This window comes from Xenopus tropicalis, chromosome 7, assembly GCF_000004195.4.
Source record: "Xenopus tropicalis strain Nigerian chromosome 7, UCB_Xtro_10.0, whole genome shotgun sequence".
Lineage (NCBI taxonomy): Eukaryota > Metazoa > Chordata > Amphibia > Anura > Pipidae > Xenopus > Xenopus tropicalis.
In genome coordinates, this window is record NC_030683.2 from 55,593,055 (window position 1) to 55,618,669 (window position 25,615).

The 25,615-nt window shown below is 39.4% G+C and overlaps 1 protein-coding gene across 9 annotated transcripts in view; it reads right to left on the reverse strand.

The window, feature by feature from the left end:
• Positions 1-1,536: 1,536 nt before the first annotated feature.
• ctnnd1 (catenin delta 1) overlaps positions 1,537-25,615 on the reverse strand; it is a 72,211-nt gene continuing 48,132 nt past the window's right edge. For 5 of the 9 annotated variants that reach the window (XM_012960401.3, XM_012960396.3, XM_012960400.3 and 2 more), the window contains 10 exons: positions 23,189-23,257; positions 22,974-23,101; positions 20,713-20,863; positions 14,348-14,537; positions 14,156-14,270; positions 8,875-8,953; positions 8,745-8,792; positions 2,399-2,487; positions 2,228-2,307; positions 1,539-2,141 (listed from right to left, as the gene is read on the reverse strand). In XM_012960401.3, coding sequence (XP_012815855.1) covers positions 2,245-2,307; positions 2,399-2,487; positions 8,745-8,792; positions 8,875-8,953; positions 14,156-14,270; positions 14,348-14,537; positions 20,713-20,863; positions 22,974-23,101; positions 23,189-23,257 — 932 coding nt within the window. In that variant the 3' untranslated portion in view covers positions 1,539-2,141; positions 2,228-2,244. 9 annotated transcript variants of the gene reach the window in all.

The following is a 25,615-nucleotide window of genomic DNA, read 5'->3' on the forward strand; positions in this document are numbered from 1 at the left end:
TATGAACTCCCCTCAGAGTGCACTGAAAAGCCAATAAAGCGGAGGTTGATAAGGAAGATCCAGTTCCCTTTATTGTCTGCCTTGGCTAGGCTGTAACTCTTTCCAGTGCCTGTATTCACACTGTAGTGGGTTACAGACACCTTACATGCCACTTGTGGGCTGCTCGACCTCTGCGGTTCACTCTCACTCTCATATCAGAATATCCAGATTTATTACTGACAAGTCTAGCTTTAATTCATTTGTCTTGGCATTTATTAGAGTAAAGCAGGATTCTTTTGAGGAGCATATCCCAAGCAGCATATCTTGAAGCTTTGATTCTGTTCAGGAAATCTGGCACCATTTTGACGCTCTTCCCTGGCAAAGTTTCTAAGCATTGCAGCAGCCAGCAAGGCCTGTTTTTCTGCCTTGATCTGGAGCTGCGGTTCCCATTGTAGTTTGTTTGGGTTCGTAATTCAAGGAATTTGCTGGGTAAAAACCAGGGTTTTGAGCTTTCTGGAGAGGAGAACTCAGAAACACGTCTGCTTCCAACTGAGTAGCTGGCCTTCAGTGGGGGGCCTGGCACTCACCTTTATCGGTGCCCACAACCCTCCCTGCCACACCTTCCTGCCCATCACACTGCTCTGCCTTGTCAGTGCTTGTTACAGATGTAATGTTTTTTCATAAATTATGTAAATTTAGAGGGCCCAATATCTACTCAGCACTAGTTCATATAAATAGTAAAAATAATTAATATGCAAATAAAGTCAATGAATTCACTGGTGGTTAGTGGAACATTAAGACATTTGCCTTAATGTTAAACCCTTCCCACCTACCTGCCCCAGACAACAGCTCACCAATAAAGACTAGTCAAAACCAATAAGAACTTTCAATTTCAGAATGCATTGCTTTCAAAAGGAAACAAGGTGGACAAGGAAATATTCTTCCCAACAAAGGAATGAGGTATGTTTGTGTTACAAAAATGAGTTCAATTGTAACAATTTATTATTTAGGAACCTTTTTAAAGGGACAGTAACACCAAAAATAAAAGCATATAAAAGTAGTTAGTTACAGTATAATGCACTGTTGCCCTCACTGGTAAAACTGGAGTGTTTGCCTCAAACAGACTACTATAGATTATAAAAACTAAGCTGCTGTGTAGCCATGGGAGCAGCCATTCAAACTTCAGCCACTTCATACTTAGCAGATAACAGATAAGCTCTGTAGAGTATATGAGGCTTTATCTGTTATCTGCTATGTAAACTGTGCCTTTTCTCCTTTTTTCCCCCCAACTTCAATGGCTGCCCCCATGGCAGCTGGTTTTTATAAACTGTAGTAGTGTTCCTGAAGCAAACACACCAGTTGAACCACTGCCAGGCAACAGTGCATTATATTTTAATTAATTTAAAACACTCATTTTCTGGTGTTACTGTTCCTTTAACACGAGTCCATCTAAATACATTTCAAGGCTCTACCCAGATTATTTCTCTTCCTCTAATACTAGCGCCAGTGAAGAACACCTGTATACAAACACACACAAAAAACAGTCTGAAGTGTATATCTGCTTATCATGATCTTCAGTAATTTTGTTTTATTTTAACAAAAAAATTGTGTTAAGATGGTTAAAAGATTAAAGGATACTTAGAAGTATTTTTTAAATGATTGTCTTAAAAATTTATTTATAAAAACATTCTTGGCATCAGATTGTTAGGAAAAGTTTGTAGGGATGTTAAGCAGGAGTTTTTATGAAGGGACTCCACTAAATTCCCCAAGAAAAGGCAACTGGTGATTCCAACAATGAAAAAGAATACACATCAATTTAACTGCAGCAAACATGAAACCAGATTACCAGATAGAGGGAGAAAGAGCAACAGCAAGTGAGAACAGGTATAACCAGTATGCCGGCGTTTCCCTTATTTAGAAAATGTTAGCATTGAGCAGTTATATTAGTATCCCATATTTATACTGTTAGTCCCCTATTATGATGTTCCAGTGTTATTTTCTGTACTTGTAGTTAAAGAATTCTTTGCAACTGATAATGCACAAAAGTAAAAAATGCAGCAAAAACAGACAGAAGAAAATAAAAAAGACAGGTAGTGAAAGGTAATAGCTAAAGTATTTCTGGTCCAGTGCTCCAAGTACGTGAGTAAAGCCAGAGTGTCATCCTACAAAGAAAGAAGAGAAATTTGTCACACTGTGAAAACAGAAAATTTAAATAGCCACTGAGTTGCCACCTAGGTAACATACATACATTTGAAAAATTAGTGGTTAGACACGCTGGTCTTCAGCATCACCAAGACTTAGTGATCCTCCAGCACTTACAGAGCGCTCCTGTAATGAATTGCAAACAGAAATAGTACGTTGAACAAGTATATTCAAAAGTTAACGACAGGTAATGTTACAATGCTAATAATTTCAGTACCTGCATTACCTTAAGAGGATCCAATTCTGAGAGTTCTTCAGAGCGGTTTGGGAGGCGATTGCTACTATCACCATTATGAGCGAACGGATCTTAAAAAAAACAAAAAAAAATCCTGTTAATGTAATGCTACAACTGCAGGTACTAATGGTAGAAAGAAAAGGGAAAAGAAGATATTTGCTGTTAAATTGTTCTGACCATTGTTTTCTACAGACTAAGCCAGTTTGTGGTCATGCATATGTTGTACCTTTTTATGGTCTCACACAAACTACAACATATAGACTTGATGGTACATGAGGTATATTGTGCACTACCTGATTACATGATCATTGGCTTTAAATAAGACCACCTTCTCACAGCTGGTGACAAGACACTTTTTATTCTGAAACTGCATATTAGAGCATTATTGGAATAAAAACTACCATCTAACATCAATATACATTATTCTGCCAATGACAGGTGGCACAAGTGGATACAATGTTTACTTTCACTGAAAAATGCCAAAATTGTGTGTCAAAAAATGCCTTCAGGAGAGGTGACCAAGCACCAGAGCAGACGCACCTTTACAGCGCTTCCAGGGGTATCAGAGTAATCCCCTCTCATCCTGCCACCACAGGCCACTCCATAAGAAAACTGCCCATCCAGGGGCCTCAGGAGAGAAGCCGCAGCAGCCCAGAGCAAAAGCAGACCTCCTGGCAACATCGCGGCCCAAATGAGGAGCGTGGCCTAGCAAAGCTGGGGACTCGCGTGAGGGCAGTCCCAGGCCGCGGGAGCACGGTTTTAGCACCCAGAGTACACAGAAGCCCACAGGACAGGCTGAAGGCACCTCTGAAGTGTCCAACAAAGGGAGAGTGGCTTTAATACCTTAAGGGCTTCCTCCATCAGCAGCATTGCAAGCTCTGATTAAGACAATCCAGCCAAAGCCCCAGCATATCCCGGCTCAGCATTATAGCTACTAAGCTATACATGACAAGTCTATACCATTGGACTGAACCTGTAACCTAGCTACATAAAGCACCACAACAAGATATACAGACAAGGTGACAAGTGAACTTGTAAAAGAAATAAGCATATCCAAGCTGGAGATATCCAGATTGATACCAGTCAAGAAAGTCTCATATCAGACTACCCCACACAGGGGCTCCTGGTGGTAATGTTGTGGTGGGGACTCTATGTGCCCTCTCGACCACCAACATGGAGGAAAATTGAATTGATGCTTGCATCTGAAATGAGATATCCCATAGATGAATGCAACAATAATGAACTGACAGGCACGATAAACTAACTGTGCAACTTGCAGCCATCTCATGCAACAAGAACTGTCCACTAAATACTGCCCAACCATATAACCCCCACCAGATTCTTACAGCAAGCCCCACTCTCACCAGCTTTACCTACACTGAACTCAGAAATGAGGCAACCATCACCGCTAAAACTACTTACAGCAATAATGGAGAGTCGCACAGCAACAACTACACAGCTAGAGGGAAATAAGGGTGGACCTCTCACTCCTGCGTCATGATCTACAAAAGATCAGAGAGCGCACCACAGAAATAGAAACCAGAGTCTCCACTCTGGAGGACACTGTGACCCCACTACCTTATAACATAGTAGTGATCAGGCAGCAACTAACAACGGCGCTTGACAAGTCAGATGACTTAGAGAATCGGCTGCGCCAGAATAATGTGCGCATCACTGGTTTACCAGAGAAATCAGAAAGCCAACACCCAGAGACCTTTATTGAAAACTGGCTAAAAGAAACTGTCAGTGCTGACACGTTTTCCTCCATGTGCGTGGTCAAGAGGGTACAGAGTCCCAACCAGACCATTACCACCAGGAGCTCCTCCTCGCCCATTTCTCATCTGCATGTTAAACTATAGAGACTGAGATGTGGCTCTGGAAAGCAGCCAGAGTCTCAGAGAATCCCACATCCTCTAAAGCATGATCTACCCAGCCAGATGGTGCATTCAAATTTTTAACTCAGCAACAGAGGCAGATGACTGGCTTACCCGGAAAAATCTAGGAAGGTCGCCTTTTCACAAGAGGCAGGATTACCTAAAATAACAGGTAAACTCGGTATTACCAAGGCCCCTACTTAAACGGTCTGTATTCTCTGAAATTGCTATGGTGGTGAGAGTAAGTATCAATAACTGCTCTACACCTGCATGGAATTCCATGACAAATAACATTTAAAATGGATTCTCTCACGTCCAGGTCCCCAAACTGTGGAGCATACCTGCTCAAGAGACTTCAGACCTCATAGCAAGGGGGCAACACTGCCCCTACCCGGAAGTTATCCTTGACACTAACACTGGTGCATGGGAAACATCTGCATATAGCAGCCCGTTTATGGTTCAATTTTTTGCAATTGTATTTTCTTTTAATTTCAGTATATAATCAATGTTCACTATGGATTAGCATTGGGAAACAGTGCTGACTGGTTGTCACAATGTCATTCCCCCTGTTAAAATTTGGTTCTGGGTATAGGCTCACCTATGTTTGGGGGGGTGGGCAAGGAAGGTAGGGTTGGGTTGGTTTTGGCACTTTAAATGCACTTACTAAATGGAACTGTCTGGCTAACCGGCAGATCTCCATCTCCAGTGAGTACAGATCTGTTATATTATAGGTATCCTTAAACGGTGACGGCCCAAATACTATATATGCAACATTCCAATGGGTTCGGTTAAACTTTTGTCCTGGAACGTAAGAGGTCTCAACTCAAGACTTAACAGAGCACTAGTTCTTAACCATGTTTATAAATCCAAGCTTGATGTTGTGTTACTTCAAGAGACCCACCTTACAGGACAGAAACTGTTAGCCTTGAAGAGGCTCTAGGGGTGTCTGTATTTTGATTAAGAAAACACTGATATTTGATCTACTACATCTACACACTGAATTCTATGGCTGCTTCATAATAGTACATTATAAAATTAACAATCAAACTCTGATTCTGGTACATGTCTATATCCCACCCCCATACTCTATAGAGGTTCTGCAAATAATCTCTCAGAAAATTACAGCCCCCCACCCAGTATACCTACTAGGAGATTTTAATGCAACTGCTCACCCTAAGAACATCTAGAGTAGATCCAGTGGCCCCACACCTAACGAGATGGATGGAGGCCTACGACCTTTGGAGAGCACACCATCCATTTGATAGACAATTCTCCTGCTACTCGATAGGCCATGCCACACTAGCCCACAATGTTGCCTACTTGCCCAAAGCAATCTCAGACCATTCCCCGTTATGGTTGGAAATCCAACTAGGACCACCCACGGGCCAGCGACTATCCCAGTTATGGCTCGCAAACCAAAACAGTGGCTGATACCTGTACAAAAGAATTTGGGGAGTTCTGGGAGGCCAACCAAAACACAGCGGACCCCCTAGTTGAATTGGACACAGCTAAGGTAGTTGCCAGAGGCACCCTTATTGGTACAGTTCATGCAACGAGGGAATCTAAAAGAGAGGTTAAAGCCGCAGAAAAGGAACTATTTGAGGCAGAGCAGGCTCATTGTCATTTGAAATCTAAAGACACCCAGGACTCCCTTATCCAGAGCCCAAAGAGACCTAGACCTTTTGTTATCAAACAACACTAGGAAAAAAATACTACATTCTAAACAATGGGACTTTGACCTAGGCAATAAAAATAGCAAAAGTTGACTAGTTACAGACCCCACAACTATGGCCAATATGTTTGCAGAATATTTTAAATGAGATTTATTCTCCAAAAACAAATATATTTGAGATTAACTTAGATAAATTTTTGAACTCCCCCAATTGATGCCTACAGAAGTAAAACTCCCAGACAATCCACTCAGAAAAGCAGAAATTGATGTGGTTATTGCAGACCTCCAAACAAAACTCCTGTTCCATATGGACTACCGGCTGCCTGGTATAGACAACTGGCAGATCAGATATCGATGCATCCCTGAAACAGGAACTCCCCTCTTCATGCTACAGTGCAATAATAAATACTGAAGGATGGAAAAGACCATGTGAGTCCTATAGACCTATAACTTTTATCAACACAGATACTAAAAAAAACAGCAAAAGTGCTGGGGCAGTGGCCTCACTAGACATAACTAAGGCGTTTGACTCTGTGGCAGGTACTGGGGAAACTAGGATGTGGCCCTAAATTTATCTCATGGGTCAAAATGAAGCCTGTTGCCCAAGTCATGGTCAATAACACACTTTCTGAAGCATTTGAGTTGAAGAGAGGCACCAGACAGGGATGCCCCTTGTCACCCCTCTTATTTGCATTGGCCATTGAACTTCCAGCTGCAAAAATAAGAAACTCCCATGGTCAAAGGAATCGGGATTCACTACAAACTACACTACTACTACTGGATGAATAAAACAAAATCCATACTTTCCACTGGGGAGTCCAGTCGCAGGAGAAAACTCTCCCACACTTACTCTAGTATCTAGATTCTGCTACTGTGGCATTATAGTCACAACAGATTTATCACTGTAGATTAATGAGAATTTAGAGCCCATCCTACCAAAATTCTGGAATTCCTCACTGAAATAAACTACTACTGACGCTATGGGGCAGAATCAACCTCTTTAAAATATTATATTTGCCCAAATTTTTACATCCAATGTGAAACTTTCCTGTATTTATAACCAATAACCAAAAAAACGAAACCGTGAATTAATTTCTTTCATCTGGGCCAACAAAGCCCCAAGAATATTGTGGCTCACACTCACTGCTCCAAAAATAAAAGGGGGGCTTGTTCTGTCTCACTTGCAAAATTACTATTTTGCATCCCAATTTTGATTTTTTGATAACCTTGCATAATTTGGTAGCACCCAGGTCATTCGGTCTGTTGGTGTGCTGAAAACCTATAGATTGTGTGTGTGTATATAACGGTTTTGCATCACTACAACAACTTAAGGTCAAACTCAACTGGCCAGATATTCAGTTCTTTTGTAATTTCAAACTGAGACATGCATTCTACTCCCAGTTCAGGACCTACCGACTTTCACCTACACTACTGTCATGGGAAGCCAGACTCTGGGCTCCAGACCTCACCAATCTAGTATCCCAATTTTATAGCATAATCCATGCCTCACATCCCGCTCCATTTGATAATGCAAAACATAAATGGCTGGCAACTGTTTCATCCTTAGATGAGGATCAGTGGGAAGAAATGACTGATAAACTTTTTAATAATTTACTCCACTTTCAACAAAAGTGTTCATTTCCCAGGAACATCTGAGTACTTGGGTGTTTTATGAACAAAGATTTTTAGTGAAGCAGTAATTAGTTTTATGAAATTAAATCAAATGTAAAAAAACTGGCAGTTCAAAAATATGTGTACCCTTGTAATTTTGCTAATTTGAATGCACGTAACTGCTCAATACTGATTACTGGCAACACCAAACTGGTTGGATTAGCTCATTAAGCCTTGAAATACATAGGCAGGTGTGTCCAATCATGAGAAAAGGTATTTAAGGTGGCCAATTGCAAGTTGTGCTTCTGTTTGACTCTCCTCTGAAGAGTGATAGCATGGAATCCTCAAAGCAACTCTTAAAAGATCTGAAAACAAAGACTGTTCAGTATCATGGTTTAGGGGAAGGCTACAAAAAGCTATCCCAGAGGTTTAAACTGTCAGTTTAATCTGTAAGGAATGTAATCAGCAAATGAAAGGCCACAGGCACAGTTGCTTTAAAACCCAGGTCTGGCGTGCCAAGAAAAAATACAGGAGCGGCATATGCGGAGGATTGTGAGAATGGTTACAGACAACCCAAAGATCACCTCTCCAAAGACCTGCAAGAACATCCTGGTGCAAATGGTGTATCTGTACATCGTTCTACAATACTACTGTTTCCATAAGGCATGTTATGTATTAAAAAGGAAGCTGCTACTTTGAAAGCTCAGCCAATGATAAACAAAACAAAGAATTAAGAGGGGTTCCCAAACTTTTTTTATATGATTTATTTATATAGTCCAAAGATTAACCCACTGGTAAACCCTCTCTACGCCCTGGAGAATATTTACTCCATATGGTGGCCACCCATATGCAACATGCAAAAGCAACATGAAGAAGCATAAAATGAGATCAAGTTCTGCTCAAGACCTGCTCTGGATCTTTCATGTGTTCCAGCACAGGGGAATGCAGGCAGAAACACATGCCTGTATTTTCCACGAGGGTGTACTAATTGTGGTGCAGGCAAGCTCTGAATGCAGGTGGAATGCAACTAGATGCATTTTACCTGCATCACAAGGAGTACAAAAATGACTGAAAAGAAGGGGTTGCCTTTTGTCATACTGTGATTCACATAACCAAATATGAAGGTAAGTTGGAGCCAAAACATTATCACAGTACATTTGAGAAAACGTACCTGTTCTGAAATCATTTAGCGGAATGTCAGTATTCTCAGATTTTTTCTCTGTTAAACAGTAAGGAATACAGTTAAAAGACAAGTGAAAATAATTATAATAATCATTTGTTTGAAAACCTAAGTTACTTACCATTTTTTAGGTTTCGGTCAATGAGTGGAAGAGTACTATCATCATAAACCTGCACACGGGAAGTTACCGCAGTGGACACCTTAAAGGACATAAATGACAAGAAACTATTTTTTACATTCATTGCTTATTTAGAAATTTAAGAAAATCTAACACAAACTCAACTGCATCATTGCTACTCAATAAAAACCCACGCCCTCTTCTTGGCAACTGCCAACCTTGCTGCACAGCAGTTACAGAATACAGTTTACCTGTAGAAGCAGTTATAAAGTTGGGAAGGGGAATAACATTATAAAACATACAGGATTAGTTTAGTTTACCTTAATCAATGGTTTATTTACTGTGTGATTAGACATGCCCTAGATGATTTTTTTTAATGTAATGCTTTACAGGTAAATTTAAATACTGCCAATAGTGCTGCATTTTTTGGTGTTACTGTTCCTTTAATGCCTTAACATACAAATACAAAACCAGTAAACTTAAATTCAATTTGATGTATATCTATATATTTTTATTTGTTTGATAATTGATACAGAAAATAAATGCCTGTTTGCCCTTAAAGAGGACCTGTCACCCTAAGAAATAATTCCAAATTGTTTTTTATTATGTTTGTCAAGTAAAATAAACTTCACATACACTATAAAAATTATTTTAATCTTATTTTCTTTAGCCGTGGAATTCAAAATTGCAGCAAGAAGACAGTCGCCATTTTGTGGACACTGTTATTAAGGCAAGCTTTGCACCCTGCCAAAATCTTGTGTCTGTGTCAGTATGGGGGGGGCCTAATGCTCATGCCTATGCACTGGTTCAAAATTAGATGGTAAGGAGGGAGGTGCAATGAGAGTAGTGCAGCAACATCTAAGAAGTTCTGAATTCAAAGTGAAAGTGTCTGCCCCGCCTCTATGCCTTAGGCATAGAGGCGGGGCAGGCAATATATGATTGACAGCTGGGATTTTTAAATGCTTTTATAAAGGGTATGGATGTGTTAATAAAAAAATGAGTTTGGGTTTCATGTTTAATTTGAAAAGGGCTTTTATTATACAGCTTTTTATGCCTGGGTGACAGGCCCACTTTAATCCAGTTAAGCAAATTATGAGGAAAAGTTGATTTGTTTTTTGCTTGAAAAAAAGACACCTGCCTTGCCTTACTCTTTCCAAGTAACATATTACTTTAGGTACTACTTGATCCAGAAGAAGGTAAAAAAAAAATCCCAATCCTCTCCAAGTTTATTATATGTTTCCCTTATATATAATTATAAATTGTTACCATTTTTTCTTTTAAACACTTCTTCTCCAATGTACACAATCCAAACTTGGCCAGCCTTTTCAAAATGAAGACTTTCAATCAGTGTCAGACTAGGGAGAGGGAGTCTGGGCCCTACCAGGGCTGCCACCTTAGGGGCCCCTCAACCCAGTCACTATGGCCACCGCTTGTCAAATCCACCCACTAGCCTCCATCCCCTGCATACATTTTACTTTCTCCTTGCAGCCATGATCAGGAGGGTGTCCCCTGGCCCAGTCTGACCCTGCTTTCCATACCCTTTACCAGCTTAAGTATTCCTTTTTTGACCCCTTTATAATTCAAAAACATCCTGTTTGGGAAATAGAGACCATAACTATACTGCATATTCTAGCTGGGACCTTACTAGTGCTTCGTAAAAAACTAAATATTTTGTGTCATCCGCAAACAAGGTTACAATACTTACAATGCCAACCCTCAGGTCATTAATAAACAAATTAAATTAAACTGGACCCAACACAACTCTTTGGGAACCCAATTAGAACCTTATTTCGAGTAAAGGATGTACCACTGACAACCACCCTTTGTAAAAATCCTTTAGCCAGTTTCCTATCCATGTACAAACATTACCAAGTATGTGGAATTGTCAAAAAAAATTGGTAACCCCATTTTAAAACATTCATAAAGTCATGCTGATAACTACTTGCCTGCAACTTCATTAAGTTATATGCTGCACAGAGAGTGTGCAAGTTTCAGAGTTTTGCATGTGACTACCTGTTTAGCGGGTGTTAGATAGGAAAAAACTTTATACAAGGAACTGTACTTGGTAGTCAACAGTAAGTAACCAGTGTAAAGAAGAGTTTGTTGGTATGCAAGCAATAAATTGTAGAGATGGGTAGAGGTGGGTATTCCTCTTGGAATGTGAACAGCAGAAACCTGCCTAAGGCATAGAGGTGGGGCAGGCAATATATAATTGACAGCTGGGATTTTTAAATGCTTTTATAATGGGTATGGATGTGGTAATAACAAAATGATATTGGGTTTCTTGTTAATTTGAAAAGGGCTTTTATTATAAAGCTTTTTATGTCTGGGTGACAGGTCCACTTTAAGGGGAGCTGCGAACATGGGTGTACTAAGTGGCTCACTGAGTGGCCACTGGCAGGATCCGGTGAAGTGCAGGGTGGAGAAGGGAAGAGAAGGGAACAGGATGGCTAGTCCACAACAACAGGTTTGCCAACATGGGTAAAGATGCTGAAGAAGACAGCTCTGAACTAGAATGCATGGGGAAAGTTAACTCTCAGAACACCCGGGGGGGGCAGCTTCTCTAATACAGGTTGGGGTAAAGTACAGGAATTGTGGACTGCTTTCTCAATCAGCAAAAAGTTCTTTTCCAGGAACGTGTTGTACATCTATGATGATGGAGCAGCTACTTGAGGGAGAGAATGGCTAGAAGGTTGAAGAAGAATCTAAAGTAATTATGGGGAAGGTAGGTTAGATGAAGATTTGGGCATAGTAAGGGAAATAGGAGCGGAGATTCAAATGGAGTTATTGGTAATAGCCATGAAAGACCACAAGTTGCATTTTCACAAATTACAAGCTGGTATCAGTTTGAAATGTATGTTTGCAAAAAGTCTGGTTGGTAAAATAGGAGAGTTGGAGGTATTAGCATTGGAGGAAATATATGATGTAATATGCATTGTTGCAACACCACTGTGCAAAGTTTGGGGCCCCTGGGTTTTAACAGTGTCTGAATGGTAGCAATTTAAATTTCCCTACTGAAAGTCAACGAGTTACCCAGTGACTAACTCTGCAAAGTTTAGGGACCCTAGGATTAATAGTTAAAGAACAGCAGCAGTTTAAATTTAAACCAATAAAAGTCAATAGGTGAATTTTAATTGGTGGTTGTGCCCTCTTTTTCTAACCTTGAGTTGAAGTCACCCATTGACAAACTGCAAAGTTTGGGCACCCCGGCATAGTGTGAGAATGACAGCATTTTAAATTTAAACCAATGAAATTCAATGGATAAAATCTGATTGGTTGCTAGTGGCCCATCCCACTTTTTTTGAACTGAAGTCCCCCAGTGACCAACTCTGCAAAGTTTGGGGTCTCAGGAGTTTTTCTCTGAACCGCAAATACCCAGTGACTCACTTTACAAAGTTTAACAACCGTGGAATTAATACTTAAATAATGGCATCAGTTTAAATATAAACCAAGGAAATGTAATGGGTGTAAACGGATTGGCTGTTGGTGGCTCCATCCACTTTCCTTAACCTTTAATCTTTGTACCCCAGTGACAAACTGTGAAAAGTTTGGGGACATTGGAATTAAACATATGAGAATGGCAGCAGTTAAAAGTTCCCAAATGAAATCAATTAAAGAAATGCGATTGGCTTTTGGTGGCTCTGTCACTTTTTCTAACCTTGAATTCGTAGTCACCCAGTGACTGACTGTGCAAAGTTTGGGAACCCTGGCATAAAAAGTGTGAGAAAGGCAGCAGTATAAATATAAACCAATGAAATTCAATAAGTGAAATCGGATTGGCTGTTGGTGGCTCTACCAACTTTTTCTAACCTTTAACCTTATTTCCCCAGTGGTTAACTGTGAAACGTTTGGGGACACTGACATCAAAACTTGTGAGAATGGCAGAACTTTAAATTTCCCCATTAAAATCAATTAAATAAATCTGGATTGGCTGTATTTCCACAGAAATGCTGCTCTACCTGTGCACTCTGCTGGAGAAACATGTTCTGAGCTTAGCTTAACCATTAAAGTGCTCAATCCAAGCAGAGAGGACCATTTAGAAATTTAACGGATTTGTGAATACTCTTTCAATTAAAAAGGGCAAAGATATTTATTCTTCAAAAAATTTGTGAAATCTAAAATACCCACACAGCAGCAGTCTTTAACAAGAAAAAGACTGTAATTCTGCAGTTTAATGTAGCAGGGAATCCGTGAATGTGCAAAAATTACCATCTAGAAGGAACTTTCCATTCTACATGTTATCCACTCCCGATTGCATTCAAAGCAACTCAGCCAATCATATAGGTAGCATCAGATTGCCATAGAAACGTGGGAAAGGAAATCTCACTGCAATGTGTTATAGTTGTCCAGCACTGAGCTCCCATTGTTCCTTCCTTGCCTTCCTCTCTATTTCCCTGCACTTGCTTCAGTACTACTACTACAATACAGCAAATTATACTGTAATTATATGTTGCAGGTCAGCAGGCTGGAAAATTGTGGCAAATACACAGTAACTGCATGTCAACCATGTTAATGACGAGGGACAAGGAAACTTGACGACGGCTACTACAGTGTGCGTGAAACGTTTCAGAAGTGGCAAATAAGTGAAGGAGGCAATATTGATGAAAACTAAGTGACTGAGTATAGCAAAGGAGTAATGATAATATGGGGAATCTATGCAATAAAAGACTTTCCTTGTTCTTTAAAGTTACCGGGAATAGCTTTTTGCGACCCCTGGCAACTTTCAAAGCTCTACTGCCTGAGGAGAAATTCTTAACTAGCCTCAAGGCAGAAGCGCCCCTGCATCAACAATGTATGTGGCATAAAGACCCCAAAATAAAAACATTGCACATAAATGTTAATAGCTGTTTGTTACTTCAGCTACTGCAAAATGTGGATTGCTGATTGTTTTATGAAAAGTAAATTTTAGCCGTTATCTGGTTGTTAGGGTCCAATTAAAACAAGGCAGAGGAGGGCCTACATAGGAAGTATTATGAAATATAAAAATAAAATTGTATCCTCACAGAGCAGTAGTTTTTTGGCTGCTAGGGCCAGTGATTTTTGGAAGGCTGAAAAGAGTATGAAGGCAAATAATTCAAAAACGATATATATTATAGATGCCTAATTAAAAAGTTGTTAAGAATATGCCTTTTATGAAAAGTTAACAGGAAGGTGAACCTCCTTATTTAATTAGCAGCATTTAGCAAAAGAAAAGTGTGCCTGCAGTTTACTTAAAGTTTAACAGCCTCAGTAATATTAAGTTACGATGGGAAACACAGCATGTTTCCCAATAAGCTCTGCGTACCTGAAAATCATTTCTTTTCCACCCATCTTTTTCCAGTGGTCTTCTCAGTTCTTTATAACCCCAAATGGTCTGAAGGCAAAAACCAGCAGCCCGTATCTCTTTGTCTGAACGACCTCTGTCAAAGAATTAAAGTCAATAAAGTGCAGGCTTTAAAAAGGCAGACAGACAGCAATGACATACTAACATACTCACCCCCCTTTATTAATAAGGACAAGTCTTTCAATTCCCTGACTCTCACGCAATCTTTTTGCTGCCTCTAGATTCCCAGAAATAACTTCATGAATAGTACTGATAACGCCGACATTCGTATCTTCAGAAAGTGCAGATGACTGGGCAGAGGAACTAGACAGACGTGCAACAAGACTGTTCAGAGCATGTTTTCCTAAAATAATAAAAAGGTATAAAATATAAGCAAGCTATTAATTTGCAATTAAGTGGACAGCAACCAACGTGAATCCTGGGCAGTAGCCCCAATGCAGCCCCCTTTTCTCTACTCCGCACTTACAACTTTGCACTAGTAATGTGGCCCCTATGGACCTGCTCTGACGCTAGATGGTGCTATTGCACTTTTTTCACTAGCAGAGCCAAATTTTCACTTAAAAAAAACAAGCTAAATTTAATGGCCACTCCTGCCTTAAGGGTTCAGGGACCGGCCAGTTACAAGGGGCAGCAAAAAGCCACCTCTGGTAACTTTAAAAGTTGAATTTCAGCTTTAAAGAGGAACTCCAGTTTTCAAACCAAAATTAAAGAGCCCCACACAATACAGAAACACCTAATATATCTATCACTGCAATATGTTCCTTCTAAAGGTATGAATAAATACCATTTTTATACAGTTTTAATACAGTTTTTAAACAGTTCTCTTTCTGCACAATTTGAAAACAACTTTTCAACAGTTTACTGACAGCATGCAGGAACTACATAACCCACAATGTATTACACTGTGATGTTCCTCTCCTTATTGACATCATATGTGCATGTGATTGTGGGGTTAGGAGGACACAGGCTGAAGGCAGGCTGGGGAAAGTCGACTACGGTTACATTTTTTTAAAATCTCAAAGTAGTCAGACCAGCAGGGCAACAGGGGGCCAGGCTTAGGTAACTGTTCCCAACCATATTATTGCATTAAAAATCATGCTGGTTTTTTTTTTTAACTGAAGTATATCGCAAAGTTGCTTGAGTTTACTTTATAAAAAGCTTAAGTTGTGTTTGGATGGAGTTCCCCTTTAAAAGTTGAATTTTTTTTTTTTGGGGGGGGGGGGGAAGTGTTTTTTTGTGGGAATAGTCCTGTTTGATCCAAGTAACATTTGGTAACATAGCCAGGTTGAATTTGATTGATTTTTTTTTTTTTTTTTTTTTTTTTAAACCTCATCTACTACCTAATACTAGTTGATTCAGAGGGAGGAAAAAAAAAATGCTCTCTGCAGCCTCTACAATTTGCCTTAGTGGGGGTATTCCTTCCTTACTCACAAAATACCTTGTTCAGATTTTAGTCTTCTTCCAACGAACATTCGGATATCTGTCATACATTTAAATTCAACAATCCGAAACTAACATTCAGACTGAAATTGTAGGATAAAGCCCTTAAATACAAATCGGAAGATGTTCTTAACATTAAATATTTGTCAGACACCAATCTGGTAAAAGGGACGTTCATTGCAGGTTCCCCAAGGATATGGTATGATACACAATATATGCACAGATTTTATCATTATCCAACGGAAATATTCTAACCTGCCCGATCAACTAAATGACTGATCGCAATGGTATGAAAATTATTAGGGCGATAATTCAGAGCCCACACATGGCACGAAAATCTTACGAAACTAGGTTTTTTGCTATTTTATTAGTACGTGTGGCCAGCTTTAAGTGTATAAAGCCATGAATGAGATTTGACCAATGTTTAACTCAACTTAGGCTAATGCCAGACGAGGCATAGGGCGGAAAAGCACTTGCTGAAAATTCCGCCTTACGCATCCTACATGTGCCTGCACCCGAATGAATGAGATACGCTCGGGTGCAGGCACATGTAGCAGATATACACATAAAAATGTGAGACAATGCAAAGTCTTGCGTTTTTATGCGTATATCGGCTACATGTGCCTGCACCCGAGTGTATCTCATTCATTCGGGTGCAGGCACATGTATGTAGGAGGCGTAGGGCAGAATTTTCAGCAAGCCCTTTTCTGCTTGCCAAAAATATCCGCCTTACACCTCGTCTGGCATTATCCTTAAGCACCAATACCGCTGCCTTATAAATAGTTTTGTTATTTGCTCTGTGGATGCGGTCAGCTTTAAGATCTTCCCATCTTTCCGAAACTACCGCAAATTACTATATGGGCTGAAGCAATGACCTAGACCTACAGTAGAGCATGGAACTTAAAGATGAATACAAGCTTGTTAGATGAAGACATCACAAAAAGTAAAGCTGATCCATGTAAACAGAAGTGAGAAGTGTACGTAGTACTCTGTTAATGATTTGGTTGTTGTATGAAAAAAATTGCTAAGCTAAGTCTAGAGACATACAGGGTATGTCAGCCTGCAGACAAGCACAGTCTGTGCTTGCTGTGGAGAACCTGCTCTGATGCTTTACAAATCTGAAAGTTGTGCCTGCATTCGAAAGCACTGGGGAGCAAATACAACTTTCAGATTTTCAAAGCGGCAGGACAGATTCTCATAAAATCTGCCCTGTGTGGCACTAGCCAACATGCCACTCTCAACAAAGACACTGAAACCAAGGACTTTGTATGTGGATTCCTAGGTAGCATGTCACATATTCTAAGAGAATAATGAAATATTTCTGTTAAATCTGTGCAATCCTCAATGAGTTTGGCATGACAGAATAAAAAGATGTGAGCACACCAATGGACACAGCATACTTTAATCACAACAGAGATATGAGTTATAAAAGTATCTTCAAGGGGTGGCCTACAACTCACAGGATACCCCTGTAAAAGTGCCTACTTATTCAGGTTTGGTAAAAGACCAATATCCTGGTCTTGCAAACATCAAATCACAGTGGTCTTGTCCTCTACAGATGCAGCATACAGTAGCTCATACTAGTCAAAAAGCTAACAGGTGATTTGCTGGGTTTTTTTTACACTTAACCCTTTAAGTGCCAGTAGAATTTCAGTAGAATTTTGATTCCCCTCAGTGCCAGACGTTTCTAAACATTCTGTGCTCTCTCATTTTAGGGGCATTTACTGGGGGGTGCCCCCACCCCCCAGTAAATGCCCCTAAAATGAGAGAAAAACTTGTTTGGAAAGCTCAGGTTCTCCTGACAAAACGATATATAGTTTTCCTACCTAAACTAACCCCCCGTTAGTTTAGGTAGGAAAACTATATATCGTTTTGTCAGGAGAACCTGAGCTTTCCAAACAAGTTTTTGTGTATTGCAACTTCTGGAACAAGCTTTAGCTCTAAATAAAAAATAAAATTTAGATTATTCATGATACAGGGATTTATACCAGAAACATTTTATTTTATGGACAAAAATTCAACTGATTCGGAAAGCCTCATATCTCCCAAACATGCCAATACCTGATATGTATAGTTTTATGGAGATTTCGGACTTCTATAAAACTCCCAGCATTACAGCAGCATACTTTAGATTCCAAAGCCAAAAATCCTGGAACATTAGGTTTACCCCAGGAAACCATATAGTTTTAAAAAGTACACAATCTGCAGAATGCGAAATGGGTAACCATGTCTTTCAACTCAAAAGTACCAAACAGCAATGCATTTCTCCAGCTAAGCGTAAAGAGAATTTTTCCTCAAAGTCCCTTCTTCAGCTATATCATCTCCCAGGAAGAGTCTGACCCTGCAATTCAGAATGGGCCTTGTCTTACCAGCACCAAGACCATACAGAGATTTATTGGTTTTGACAACTGCTACCAACAATTCATCAAGGGATTCTCTTCTCACATAGCCCCTATCCTGGCTCTCATTCAAAAAGGTGGAAAACCTTAAACTTGGCCCCTGCAAGTTTTGGAATCCTTTAAAGTCTTTCAAATCCTTGAAAGAGCTTTCTGCCCACTCTGCTGCCACAGCCCTACCAGAGTGAACCTTAAAAGGGGATTTATGGAGAAAATTAAACTTTAATATAAACTTTATCTGACTAAAATAATAAACGTTCTAAATATAATCTATTAAAAAGTTTGTTCTGTTTCTGAAATAACCAAGTTACTCTCCACTCTCTCCCCCCCCCCCCCCCCCCCATCATCTGTTTCTTTTCATTTACTCTTCATGCAGTAAGTAAAGTCAGTTTTGATCGACAGGTCTAATACATCTCCTTTGGGGGGGTTGCACCCTTTGCCTAGACAAGGTAATTCTTTCAAAATAGCTGCTTTGGCAGAAATCCCATTTCTTCACAAACAGATTTGTGCTGAAGCCAGTTACTTTGTTTTTGCTAGTCAGTTATTTGACTTGCCTAAAATTGAAGTTCAAATAAAACAGAACAATTTAAAAAAAGAAATTAAAAAATCCAAAATGTTAGGGACGGAAGCATTTGCAGGAGGAATATTTTGTTGAGTGCACCAAGATGGACCTCTCATATATTCCATTTATTATGCACTTCCTGCTATGCGCCCTCAGTTACAAATACCTTCCTACATATTGCCTTTCAGTTTCAAAGTATCTAACTGAAGGGAAAATGGATCAGAATAAGTAGCTCGTTCCTGATTCAGAAAGTCCATGTGCCTTAGTAGGCCATGAAAAAGCTACTGCCATCTGAAAAGCAGGGTTTGCGTGCCCAGACAGGGGTAATTTGTATCAGAGTAAACCTTTGTAGTCTTCTTTATTATTTTTGGAACCATTGCAAAGGCCAGAAAACCGCTAGCGCAAGTTCCAGTTGTGTGTCAGAGCATCTACAGTCAGGCTAGATGTTCAGACAAAAAAACCTTGGCGGTTAATCTGAAGCCTTTTCATCTACTTCTGGTAGCCCCAAAGCCTGCAGTTTGCTGAAGTTTCATGTGCTCTCCTCTATTTCTCTTATATGTCTGGAGAGATATGCTTCAGCCCAGGCAAATATCTTTAGAGATCTTTTAATAAGGTCTTGCATCTCCTTGGTGATTTATATAGAAAGCTTTGGCATGGGTTTGTATCTGAACACTGCAATTGTTTTTCAAGCTCTGAAAGCTAACACAGCCTGCTATAGTGCTTTTAATTTCAGAGTGTTAACAATCACAAGGCAACTAAATGCCTGCGCAGCGTGTGCCATCCCACCGGCGACTTACATTTTTGCTGGTGGGATGGCAATCTCCCTGTGTGCCAGAGCCCTAAGGGGATCTTTTTGTAATCGGAATCACCATACTTAGTTTTGCCTCCCATAAAGATTAACTATATCATAGTTATAATCAAGTACAAGGTGCAGTTTTATTATTACAGAGAAAAGGAAAATCATTTTTAATAATATAAATTATTTGATTAAAGTGGAGTCTATGAAAGATGGCCTTTCCCAGAATTCAGGACTTTCAAGATAAAGGCTCCCATAACTGTACTGTAAATGCAAGTACTGAGATAATTTTCAGTAAATTTATAAACATTGTAGCTAAGCAAAAACTTGAAAGCCATTTTCACCATCAAGTTTAAACCTTCCAAGTAAACCCAGCACAATCAGACCTATACTAACCTATTTATACACTCATACATAAACAATATATACAACATCAATACTAACTGTACATTTTAGTATCACAATAGCCTTGGATACTATGCTTGATCAAGAACTCATCCAAGCCCATCTTAAAGCCATTACAACATCACTAGGAAGGGCATTCCACTGAGAATCCCCTTGATAAAGGACTGTGTTCCTAAACGTTGGGGTTTTCACAATCCACAAGTGTCTGCTTTTTCTGTTTTATTACATTTTGTCCAACTGGTGGTAGGTATACTATGCTACCATACTATTTACTGTTCTGTGAATATTTTCCATATAAAGAGCATTATATGTTAAACATACCATTTGCTGCCTTTTGTGGTTAGTAGGTGTGCATTGTGTAATTGATTGATTTGTATTAATATTCTGTTTGCCCCTATGTGGGCTTGGGGAACAGATTCTCATTTGCACCCTTTTTCTTCTTTTTGCTGTCATTGTTTTAAAGCCAGCTATTTCTGCTATTTGTGCCCTCCAAAAATATTTGTTTGAATTTCATGGCACCACAGGCAGAGGACAAACTTCTCCCATTAACTTTGAATTTAGTGTGTCTGGTGCAGTTATGTGGAAGGGGTGAATAGTGTATTCAAAATCACCCCACATAACTTAAACCTGAAGAGAGGCTCACTGGGCATGCTCGCTGCCTCTGCTCCAATTAAAATGAGGCATGTCCAGTGTGCACCTATTTGAAGTCATCATAGTCAAAGCAAAGTAGGGCTCAGAAAGCAAAAGGGGATGGGGCTTTATGACAAACGAAGTCAGTAAAAGATGCAGTTCAGATGCTTGTAACAGAGAAACAAAATAAATCTACATGCACGAAAATGTGTGTCATTCTGGGGGCTATACACAGTAATTTTAGAGATTTAAAAAGTTTTACAAATTCTTTAAAGTTACCTGAACTTACCGATCAGTTCCCTGTTCCTGCTGTCTCCACAAAGGTTGCGCAATGCTCCACAAATGGCACGAACAACACGCTCACTCTCATGGGTTAAGTGATCAGCAAGTGAAGACAGACCTTTCTCCTGTCGAACTGCAGCCCGAATGCAGCGGCCATACTAAAAGAGCACATAAACCAAAGAAAGATAACTGAAAAGAATATAACCAACTGAACTCAGCATTTTATCATACTATTCAAATATGAAGAGAAATAGTGACTGAAACTGACATTTTAGGAAACAATATATTGGACATAACTAATACCACAGTTTCTAAAAATTTGAGGCCAGTCTTATTTGCAATTCCAGTGACTTCTATTTGTACTTCACTACATCTATAGTGCTGACCTCTATTTCTACTAGAGTTTAAAAGTGTTGTTCACCTTCCAAACACTTTTTTCAGTACACAAGTTTAGACTTTTCTGTTCCTCTCTGGTGTTTGTTTGACAGCTCAGTTGCAGTCTCAGAGAGAGAGTGAAATTACAATATTAGAAAATTGTCAAAATTAAAAAAATATCAATGTCAAAATTTTTTGTTCGTTTTTTTTTTTGCTTTAGGATAGCAATTGTCTACAAATGTTGATGCACGCAAATGTAGAGATAATTGAACTACAAAAAAACTGCAACAAATAAAATAGTAATAAAATGTATTTGCTCCCAAACAGTTTTTTGCACAGTGAAAAAAGATGTCATTCTAAGCAACTTCTCAACAGTTAAAAATTTTAAGTGGCTTTGAGTTGAGAATTTGCTATTAGAAAAAAGTGCAGCTTTCCAAACCTTAATAATATAGTATGCATGCACTGTTTTAATGTATCCCTAAAACTGGGCATTTTATTTCCACACCCGTTTTACCAGAATCATCATAGCACTGCAACTGGCAAATCTGAGCTTCTCCTACTTAATAAAAAGGTTAAACTTGATGGACGTGTCTTTTTTGAGCCGACATTACAATGTTACTATGTAATAACTATATTCATTAATAGCAATGAGCAAATCTGTGCCGTTCGGTAAATGTATTACAGACATTGGGTGAAACCTGGAAAAAAAATTTCCCTCATCCAACTCACTAAGCAAATAAATCTGTTCTACCCATCGGTAAAACCATTTTTTCTAAGCACAGGACAGGTACAGGTAACTTTCTTAAAGGAACAGTAACACCAAAAAATGAAAGTGTTTTAAAGTAATTAAAATATAATGTACAGTTGCCCTGCGCTGGTAAAACTGCTAAGTTTTCAACAGAAATGCTACTATAGTTTATATAAATGAGCTGCTATGTCAACACGGGGGCAGCCATTGAAGCTGGGAAAAAGGAGAAAAGGCACAGGCACATAGCAGATAAGCTTTGTAGAATATAATGGGGTTTTATCTGTTATCTGCTAAGTAACCTGTGCCTTTTCTCCTGTAAAGGTCCCCATACACTATAAAATCTGCTCGCTTGGCGATGTCGCCAAGCGAGCGGATCTTTACCCGATATCCCCACCTACAGGTGGGCGATATCGGGTAGGAAGTTGCTTTAAAAAAAAAAATCTGATCGTTTGGCCCTGAGGGACCGATATCGGCAGCTTCTATCTACCCATGTATGGGGGCCTTTAATGGCTGCCCCCATGGCTACACAGAAGCTTTATTATATAAACTATAGTTCTTTCTAAGGAAAACACACCAGTTGTACCAGTACAGAGCAGCATTACATTATATAGTAATTACTTTTATACACTTTAATTTTTTGGTGTTACTGTCCCTTTAAGTAATTTGTTGTATCCTTATATACTAATCATTGCTGCTAGTTTTATAGGTGGGACTGGTTTAGCAGCAGCAGTTAAAAAAAAAAAGCAGTCATATTTCTCAGGCAATGACACTAAAACAGAACATCATGAAGAGTAGTTTCACTATACCTTAAAAATATTGCCAAATTTTAAATAGATGTTAATAGACAAATGTCTCTACACTCGAACTACCAAAATTGTATTTTACCCTTTTAACATAAGTCAATAAATAGGGCATTAGTTTAAAAGAGGAAAAATACATGCATTCTGACTTGTTCCTTTAAAACAATTGTGAAAGGAAGAGGAGGAAGTTTCATTTTTCAGTTTAAGCCCCTGTATAATGTCCTACAAACATAAAAGGAGATGCCACTTACATTTCAGAAAATAAACTTATTCATGGACTGATGTTTAAGGATCTAACCTCCTAAATACAGCACACCCCAAAAGTAAAGTAAAGATGAAACTTACAACCCAGTTTCCAGCACACAGGTTTTGAATTGCTCCAGCTGAAGCTTCTAATACAGCAGGTGTGTGTGATAACTTCACAAGAGATATATAAAGCCGCACTATCTCTGGCTGGAAAAGAAGGTCATAGCCTGCAAAATATGAAAAGTTGGGGGGGAAGTATCATATATGTATGGGGGAAAACACTGCTAAAAACTTTTCTGAAGAGGACCACTAACCTTGTGCTGGCATTGTTCTTTTTGGAAAGTCAATAGTGTCAACAACAGACTCTTCTGAAGCCTTTTTACCTGAAATTACACAGAAATATGCTTCACACTGTGGAGAACTAACTGTCTCAGACACTACACAATTATTCCTTGGAATTTATATATCCCACACTACCCCAAGGCTGGAGGGTAGATTAAAGGGCATCTTAAGAAGCAACAAATAAGGATTTTAAATTCTAATGACACTAATTAGCATGATTTGCTAACCGTTGTTTTATGTAGACTAGGACCAGGGGTCAACATATACACTGATTTATACCCACTCCTGAGGTATTTTTTGGGACAGTTCGTGGTTGATGCAGGATATGGTACATAAAGGTTTACATGACATGACCTGTTCTTCATAAAGCCAAGTTGATTGCAGCTCATAATGCTATTCTCCAGAAGATAATTTTGTAAGTGTTTCCTTAAAGGAAAAGGAACACTAAAAATTTTAGTAAAAGTAAAAAATCTATTCTACCCTGCCCCAATAATTGCCCTATCCTGCACACCATTATTTTGAATGCTTTATTACAAAATACCTGTTAAAACTTGGCTTCCGGTCATTTGAAAAAAGGCGATGCAGGGGAAGCATCCACTATGCAGTGATCAATCCTAGCCTTCCTTCTGTATAGGGTTTGGGAGCGGAGGAGCGTCTTTTTAAGCCACTCCTTCGCACCCCGCTCGTTCCCCAGCCCCTAGGCAACGAACACAAGGAGGGGAACGAGTGGCCCCTGGGGCGCGATCGCCCAGGGGCCCCATAGGAAAGGCCAGGCAATGTACGTGGCTTTCACTGCACTGCCTCTCCCTTCCTCAGCTTCCCCCTCTGCCCCCCCATTCCTACACCGCCAACTCACAGATCGTTAAGCGCAGCTGCCTCTCCTGTGTCTCCAGATTCTTCTGCCCAGATAAGTGCCAAATACACACACAATCACACACTTATACTTACACACACACATTTTTTGGAGGGTTTCAGACATTCAAAGCACTTACAGCACTCACACTTACTTGCACACACACACATGCACACAAAACACATTTTACCTAGTGTACACACACACACACACATAATTTGTAATTTTTTTTTTTTTATTATTCTTATTTATTATTTTTATAAAAAATGTTTTATTGCCATTGCGGATAGCGTATTCGCTAACCGCACTGCGCAATACCTTTTGTGTATTATTTTGTTGTTTCTACTACATTTTCTGTGATTTTGGTGCATTTTTGGGTATTTTATTGCATTTTCAGTTATGCATAGTTGTTCGCTTGACCAAGCCAAAATACTCAAACTGTTATTCTGACCACAGATATTAGGCAAAAAAAAAAAAAAAATTTTAGTTTTTTTTTTTTTTTTTTATATCATCAATTTTATTGCATTTCACATTGTTCTTTGTTACTTGTCTTTGCACATGGACATTTTGTCTGCTGTATTTCAATTTGGTATCCTCTGTACCCCACATAGTTTGGTAAATCTATGCATATAGGGCATCAAACTGTTCAGTAGACCCCTGGCGTTCATATTTAGAATGTTTTACGTTGATACAGTAAAAAATGTGAGGGTACAAAATGGGGTAAAATGCAAGCTTTGTGACAATTTTCAGAAAAAATGTTCTGTTTAGCATAGCTTTGTAGTTTGCAGTAGAAAGGTGTATTTACCCATTTTTGTTTTGTCAGAATGTGGACTTTCGGAAAATATGGTTTTCTAGGGTCTCCGTACTGTTAGGGGGTCTAATGGCACATAATGCACATGCCGGAAGCTTATATTGCAGCGTATACACTTTGTATGTACTAACATCCTTTTGGGGTCTCTAAATGCCAGATACATCGGTGATCCTATGCACAATGGGCATCAAACTGTTCAGTGGACCCTTGGCAATTTTGGGGAAGCATTGCGACTCTAGTTTGGAGTTGAAAGACTCCATGTGTGTGTATCTATCTATCTATATATCGGTGTGTGTGTATATATCTATATACATATATCTCTATATATTTATATATGTACCGTATATACTCGAGTATAAGCAGAGTTTTTCAGCACAAAAAATGTGCTGAAAAACTCAGCCTCGGCTTATACTCGAGTCGATATACGCTGCGCTGACATTCGTCTCCCCCGTGTCTGCCCGCGTGCGCACATGTGAACGCGGACGTGGGCAGACACAGGGGAGATGAATGTCAGCGCAGGATAGATCGGAAGTGTAAGGACCAAGGGGATATATAATAGTTATAAGTGTTTTTGGCTCTAGTGCCCCTTACTCCAGTGTTTGTGCCTACAGCTGTCAAGCATGCAAATGTGTAAAAACTGTATAACTAAGGGCACATTGGCATCCATATGCATAATCTCATGAGCACATTGCACAGCTTGCACGCAGGTCACAGAACATGCAGTGAACTTGCACG